General features: G+C 42.9%; 1 protein-coding gene across 4 annotated transcripts; it reads left to right on the top strand.

Annotated features, from left to right (window-relative positions):
* Window positions 1-1,293: 1,293 nt before the first annotated feature.
* Window positions 1,294-3,250, top strand: LOC118007943 (spindlin-2). Of its 4 annotated transcripts, none has more exons than XM_035001489.1 (2): window positions 1,294-1,561; window positions 2,306-3,250. In XM_035001489.1, exon 2 carries the CDS (start codon window positions 2,308-2,310, stop codon window positions 3,082-3,084), a length of 777 nt encoding a protein of 258 aa, XP_034857380.1. In that variant the 5' UTR covers window positions 1,294-1,561; window positions 2,306-2,307; the 3' UTR covers window positions 3,085-3,250. The 4 variants fall into 4 exon arrangements, with proteins under 4 accessions (XP_034857380.1, XP_034857250.1, XP_034857303.1 ...); XM_035001359.1 differs by having other exon boundaries at window positions 2,286-3,250; XM_035001412.1 differs by having other exon boundaries at window positions 1,294-1,608.
* The last annotated feature ends 4,595 nt before the right edge of the window (window positions 3,251-7,845 follow it).

Here is a 7,845-nt window from a genome sequence, read left to right as displayed (position 1 = left end):
GCACTTCATCACAATTAAAAACTTCTGCTTTGTGAAGAATACAGTTAAAGGTCTAAAAGTACAAGCCACAGAAAGGGAGAAAAATATTTACAAATCACATAGATGAAACCCTCAAAACTCTAGAATAAGAAAACATGGACCCAGGTTTTTTTTTAAAGGCAAATATTCAGAAAAGACACTTTAACAAAGAAAATATACAGATGACAAATATGTTTATGAAAAGATGTTCAGCATCATTAATCATTAAGGAGATACAAATTAAGACCACAATGCAACTGGTTAGTGTACACCAATGAGTGTGGCTAATAAAAAATAAAATCGTGACAATACCAAATGCTGAGGAGGATCCAGAGCAAATCAATCTCTTGTACATGCTGGTACACTTTGCAAACTGATCCCAGATTTCTTTCTTTTTTAAAAAAGTTTTTTTTAAGATTTAATTTATTTATTTGACGGAGAAAAACACAGCGACAGAGGGAACACAAGCGGGGGGGGGGGGGGGGGGGGGGGGGGGGGGAAGGTGAGAGAGGGAGAAGCAGGCTTCCTGCTGAGCAGGGAGCCCTACGACGGGCTGGATCCCAGGATCCAGGGACCATGACCTGAGCAGAAGGCAGACGCTTAACGACTGAGCCACCCAGGCGCCCCCCAGATTTCTAAGAGATTAGAAAAAAGATGAAGGAAATAAAGAGTGCTAATATTTTGCTGCAAAACTTGGAGAATGAGAAGTGGATTTAAGGTGGATTGTTTTATTCAAATGAATTCTCTGAATTTTACACGATTTCCACACTGTGCATGCAATTCTTTTGTAATCAGTGGAAAAATTTAAAAAGAGAGGAAAAAAGAAAAATATCCTCAAGATGTAAAGTCTGGTAATAACCAGATACTAAAAATTATATAGATATTGGGTCAGGATGGCAGATTGAGGCGCGTTTCTCTCGTCCTACTTCAAATCCTTTTTAATGACAGGAAAGGCAGGTTTCGGTATATAAAGAATAACTCCAGAAGGGCACGGGGAAAAGAAAGGGCAGATTCTTGGAAGATGGAAAGCAGATGGGGCAAGGGCACTGAGGTGGGGGCTGTGGTGAGAAGACTAGGGGCCCTGAACTGAAGAGGGGGCGCCGGGGGCGGGGGATTGTGGGCCCAGAGGCTCCCTACTTTGGAAAGGGGCGGAGCTGGGAGCCAAGGAGAGCCTCCCAGGTCCAAGGCAATGGTGGGTGTGAGTCTTGGGGATGGGGTGGGGGAGTGCGGTGTTTGGCAGGAAGGGGAGGCCTCTCTCCTGGCAGGAAGCTGCGCTACGGGAAGAGGGAGGAGACTGCGGCGGCGGCAGAGGCTGGTGGGAGCCAGATGTGGCAGTGCAGCTGCCGCCAACAGTGAGGCTGAGGGCCCGTGAGCCGTGAGCCGAGTGCTGGGGACACCGCATCAATCCGCTTCACCTTCCTCACTGCCCTCCAATACACGCTTCCCGTCTACGGATCCTCCCCTCTCAGCTCGTGCAAGCACTCAGCTCATCGCCTGCTGATCCTCTTTCACCACTGGCTCACAGCGGAGGCAGCGCTGCAAGGTGTCCCATTTGGGCACGTGAGGGCCGCGATCCCCGGACTTGGGGAGGTGGGCCCTGGACTAGAAAACTGGAGGTTGGGGGTTGGTGGGTGCCCGGCGGGAAAATTGGGGTCGGTGCTCCGATGGGTGATGAGGGAGACTAAGAAGGGTAATTTGGGAACTGTGGTATGTGTGTTGGGGGGAGCTGAAGAACACCTGAATGATGTACAAAGGTAGCCAGGCATGAAAATACATTTGTTGTAGGCGCTCAACAGGAATATGGGGATGACCAGGAAGAAACATGAAGGAGAGATGAACACCAGGCATGGGGATGGGAGGCAAAAGGGATGAAGAATAGATGGCAATAGGAAGGGGACAAGGGGAGTGGCAACATCAGTAGAAATGGAGTAATGGCGTGGGGGCTAAGAAATGGTAAATATCTGTGTTTGGGATGGGGGCTCTAGGATGACAACAGAGGATCAGGCATTATGCAAAAGAGCCTACTCCCTCTATCTGGGGCCTCAAACCACTATAACCACCACAACCACCTCCTCTCTAATCCTGCAGCACAGCCAAAGAAGCCTGGAGGGAGGGCACTGAAGGCAAATATGCAATAGCATCTTGATAGCCAGTATTCCTGCTGGACACATCTGAATAACTTGGGCAGAATGTACGTGGTGCCCAGGGAATTTGCAATACAGAGGGGAAAAAGCTCACACTATAATACACCAAATATTTCTCCCTAGCCTCTTTCCACCTCCTGCAGGTATGAAGACCCTTCACAAAAAGGCAGCTGCAGGGCAGCAAACCAGAGAAACTGTTGATCATCACATCAGATCTGCAAATATGAGGAAGAAAAAGACCTGTCAAAAGAAACAGAGGGGCAGACCTTCATCCCAGCCTCGAAGGAACATAGTGGGCTGCAGAATTTCACATGGATGGAAGGAAGGTGATGAGCCCATCACTCAGTGGAAAGGAACCGTTCTGGATCAGGTGCCTATCAATCCCTCTCTTTATCTGGTCAAATATGATGGAATTGACTGTGTCTATGGACTGGAACTTCACAGAGATGAAAGGATTTTAAAGCTTAAAATCCTTCCTGATAAGGTGCCATTTTCTCGAGTCAGAGATGTGCACCTTGCAAATACCATAATTGGTAAAGCTGTGGAACATATGTTTGAGGGTGAGCATGGTTCTAAGGATGAATGGAGGGGAATGGTCTTAGCCCAAGCACCTATCATGAAAGCCTGGTTTTATATTACCTATGAGAAGGATCCTGTTTTATACATGTACCAGCTTCTAGATGATTACAGAGAAGGAGACCTCCGTATCATGCCAGAGTCCAGTGAGTCTCCTCCAGCAGAGAGGGAGCCAGAAGGAGTTATAGATGGCCTCATAGGTAAACATGTGGAATATACCAAAGAAGATGGCTCCAAAAGGACAGGCAAGGTCATTCACCAAGTCAAAGCCAAACCCTCTGTGTATTTCATCAAGTTTGATGATGATTTCCATATCTATGTCTATGATTTGGTGAAAAAGTCCTAACTGTTAGGGTAAACTTTGCCACATTTGTGGAGGCAAAAATATGTTTTGGATACACACAAAAATGTTACTTTTCAGTGCATTTAAACTTAAGGATCGCTTTTAACCCAAAATCTTAACCAGCATAACTGTTACTTGTTCTGAAAAATACAATTGTATATGGACATGACATACTGTGTAAGGAATTTGTCTTGTTGAAAAGATTGGGTGTGTTTGGTGGATGGAGCATGAAAGGAAGGGACAGCTGTAAATGCAGGCTATGGATAAACTTAGGCTACTATCATAATTAGTCATCTAAAAAAGGAATAAGAATTAGCTGATCTGGTCTAGAGAGGGAGGAGGAGAAGGAACTAGAGATGGCCTCTGGGGGGAGGAAGAAGGGGAGGTGACTGCTTAGGAAGAGGTGGGGCAGAGCCAGAAATGGAGAGGCTCTCTGGGGGAGAGATGACCTAAGAGAGAGGCACCCAAGTGGGAGGGGGTGGAGAATTAACAGAGAGAGTGAGGTCTTGGGGCTTAGAGGAAAACAGAATACCTTGAGAAGAAAGGGAGACAAAGAAGCTTTGAAGAGGTCCAGAGCAAGGAGGAGAAACAATTTGGTAGGAATCTGGAGAAGGGCTAAAGGATACTCAAAAGGAGGGTCTATGCATGAGTAAGGAGCCAGAAGGGGAGGAACACTGAGGAAGAAAGAATTCCACAGAGAAAGACTGATAGAGGAAGTGAGAACACAGAAAAGGAGGTATGGGGAGTGGGGCTCGTGAGAGATGGGGAGGCCCAGGAAAAAGTTGGACTTCTGGCAGTATGCACATTGTTCTCCCTGGCTCTGTGCAGAAAGGATGTGAGAGCTGTCAAAGAACCAAATGGATTGTAAGTTCCCTAGAATGGAATTTTGACAAGGATGACTCAAAAGTTAAGCAGGAGCCAACTTTATACCTAAAAGGCTTTTCTTACTTCAGGGAGCTCATGCCACACCTGCCAAGTAGAACCCCAAACCTTAGCCTAAACACACTGACCTGACACCCCATGAGCAGGGGGCTGTGAACAACCTCCTCACTTTTCCCAGAGGACCCAGGTGCAGTAAATCTTGGACCTGAAGTTCTTGGTTCATTCCCCCTATGCTGGATAAACTGTTCTTGTGGGGAATGGGTCAGCGGGGTGCTCAGGACTTAAGAGATGTGCCACCTTGGGATTGGAAAGTATTTTATCAAAAAAAAAAAAGGAACCTTGCTGAACACAGGTACAGGAGTCCCCTCGCTGTTCTTTCCCCTACTGGACTGTGCCTTGCCTCCCTATAGAGGAGGGGCATCAGAGGATTGAGCCTAATGTTTCTCTCCAGGACATGGGGAGTACTTGACAGTCCATGCTTCTCTCAGCAGCTGCCTGAAACCACAGGTGGCTCCACCCAATGCTTCACTGAATGGAGGTCTGCTGCCTCCAGAAGCCCCATTCAGGCTATACCCCAACAAAGCTGGTGGCTACCGACCCTTCACACGTACATCCTGGCCAGTCTTGCCCACGGAAGTTTGCGCAGTTCTGTTTCCAGATGAGATGAATGGCATGGAGCAGTTGGGCTGGGAGTTGTGACTTTGTATAACTAACTCCTTCAACTGTATAATGCCACATACAGGGGTGGTGGATTGTGGGGAGAGGGTGAAATAATCCCAATAAAGTCCCTCAGAAATACTGTGTCCTGACACATTGGGTCTGTGTTCTCTTTTTCTCCTCCCTCCTTGCCTTTCTCCAGTCCTGCTGTGGAAGTTTCCTTCAAAACCCTCTCTCACACTTCACTAAATATACCCCTGCCCTCGAAGAAGATATAAGGTGACCCCACTGCCCAGCCTTCCCTAACTCCATGCATAGGAGGGAGAGGGAGAGGCAGAGAGCTTCCAGAAGTCAAAAGGTGGTAATTCCATTTCATTCTTTCCACCCAACATAACCTGAAGCTGTTTGCTTCAAGAAATACAAAAAGCAAGCCCACCTCAGCATAGCAGGCATTAGTTTTCTTTCATACATCACAAAATTCAGTCTGACAAAATACCTGCTGGCCACCCATTGGCCAATTTCAGCCAGCTATCATGTTTTGTTTGATCCTGATGTTTTCATTTGTTATTTTTAAATTAGCTACTGAGACATGTGGGAAATTTCACATTAAAAAATCCATAATTCTGGCCTGCCTGAAAAAAAAAAAAAGCAATAAACTGAGGATTAGAGCCCATATTCCAGCAAGGATACATGCAGGTGGGTGTGAGGAAGGGCTCAGCCCATTTTAGACTCTGAATGCTCTCTCAGCTTGGCCATACCTCTAGTTGGCCTGCTTCACTCCAATAAAAATCCCAGTTGTCCCCTGGAGGCATTTGCCTTTACAGTTTTGGAGCTAGATCCATGGGAAACTGCCTAGCCCCCCTTTTGCCTTACTTTCTCCCCATTTGCCTTTGAATTCATTTGTTTTATCTTTGTCCTCCAATACTTATTTTAGGTGGGGTTTCTGCCAGGGAGTCTTCTAGGGACAGGTACTGATGATATAGTAATGAACAAAAGAAATAAATAAAATAATCTTAACCTCATGAGACTTACATTTTAGTGTGGGAGACAGATAGTAGCCAAGATACAATAAGTAAAATACAAAGTATTTTCAAAGTGGTAAGTGTTAAGAAGAAAAAATAAATAAGGCAAGGAATGGAAAATAGGAACTTCAGGTTAAAAGCTGAAATTATACCAATAGGGAGTCCGGAGAAGGTCTCACTGAGAACATGACTTTGGAGTAAAGACCTGAAAGCAATTAGAGAACTGGCCTTGTGGCTATCTGGGTAAGGAACATTCCACATAGAACAACAGCAAGTGTTGAGGCTCCAGCCAGGAGTAATCTTGGCATGTTCAAGGAATACTGAGGATACCAGCATTTCTGAAACTGATTGAACAAGGTAGAGAATATCAGAAAGTGAGTTCAGAGAAGTGATTTGGATCTGGGAGAAGCAGATAGCTTAGAGACTTTAAGGTCCTAGAATGAAATTTGGTTTATACACTGAATGTGATGGGGAGCCATTTGAGTATTTTTAGCATAAGCACGACTTAATTTGTCTCATATTTGAACAGGATCACTCTGGCAACTCTGGAAAGTAATGTGTATGGGGTTCAAAGATGGAAAAGGGGATTTCAAATATACTAACAAAACAGTGGAAAGCCCTAGAAATAAGTTTGCATATAGGAAACTTGAATCATAATAAAAGTGACATTTCACATGAATGATGAAAAGACATTTTATTCAATAAATGATGCTGCAACATTTTTTTTGTCATATGCCAAAAAATAAACCCCTAACACAGATAATACATTCCAAGTGGGAAAAAAAGGTAATACTTCAATTTGGAAAGTAACACTTATAAAACTTTAAAAATATAAAATAGAAGGGGCACCTGGGTGGCTCAGTCATTAAGCTTCTCCCCTCAGCTCATGTCATGATCCCAGGGTCCTGGGATCAAACCCCACATCGGGCTCCCAGCTCAGCAGGAAGCCTGCTTCTCCCTCTCCCACTCCCGCTGCTTGTGTTCCTGCTCTCCCTATCTCTCTCTCTCTGTCAAATAAATAAATAAAATATTCTTAAGAAATTTAAAAAATTAAAAAAATAAAATACAAAATAGAAGTTGATATTTATATTTTTTCCTATGAAAATGCGTAAGATTTCATTTCAAGATAAAAAACACCACAGGTATTAAAAGAAAAATCTAATAAATTTGATTATTTTAAAATAGACATGTTTTCATATTCCTATACATTTTATTCATTTTCATATTGCATATTTTAAAATATGCAAAATTTCAAAAACCATCATATGCAAAGTGGAATAAAATGAGATTAAGCTACAAATTTTGATAGTTAAAATGAATGAAATAACAAAACTACATTCAATGATAAAAAACCAAACAGTCCATAGGAAACTTGGCAAAAAATATGAACAGGCAATTCACAAAGAGATCACATGATCAAAAAACATATATTATCTTAATCTGCTCCCCATTACCTTATTGTATCTTTTCTATAACATATGTCATCTTCTAACATACTATATAATTTACTTAGTTAATATATATATTGTTTTCCTACCAGAATGTAATCCTTGAAAGTGCATGATTTTCCTTGCTTTGTACTCACCAATGTATTTCAAGTTCCTATAAGAGTACCTGGAATATAGTAGGTGCTTAATATATATCTGTTGACTATATGAATCTCATCATCAAATACAAAAATGGTAATTAAAATAACATGTTTTCACACACATCAGATCAACAGCATATGTGAAGTTGGAAAATATGTATTGACCAGTTAAACAAGTGGCATATTCCATCCGCTGTAGGTGAGTGTTTAATCAGAGAGAAATTTGCCATTATCTAGTGATTTTCAAGATGGCATATTTCCAGCAATTTCACTCTTGTATATTGATGGAAGGCAATTTTGTATGTATCTCATATGTTTTTGCACATTTTGCAAGCAAGACACTGTTCTTTTTTTAAAAGCTATCTTTTGGAAGATGTTTGAATGGGAAACTGCTTTGGAAGATAAAGACAGGATCTCTCTCTGAAGTAAAGAGCAAGTTTGCTTAGAATGTTTGGAAGTTAGAGAGTGATTCCCTCTGGAGCAAAGTACAGGAATGCTTTTTCCAATAAAGTATTGTCTCCTTCAAGAACAAACACAAAGGATGCTTCCTGCTCATTATAAAAGTCTGAAGTTTCCACACTGAGGTTTCCTCCATTGTAATGCAACCTACCTTAT

Source organism: Mirounga leonina, unplaced genomic scaffold (genome assembly GCF_011800145.1).
Source record: "Mirounga leonina isolate KUSES-001 unplaced genomic scaffold, KU_Mleo_1.0 Mir_100873, whole genome shotgun sequence".
Lineage (NCBI taxonomy): Eukaryota > Metazoa > Chordata > Mammalia > Carnivora > Phocidae > Mirounga > Mirounga leonina.
The sequence above is the reverse complement of the archived record's forward strand: the minus strand, read 5'-3'. Positions and strand labels throughout refer to the sequence as shown.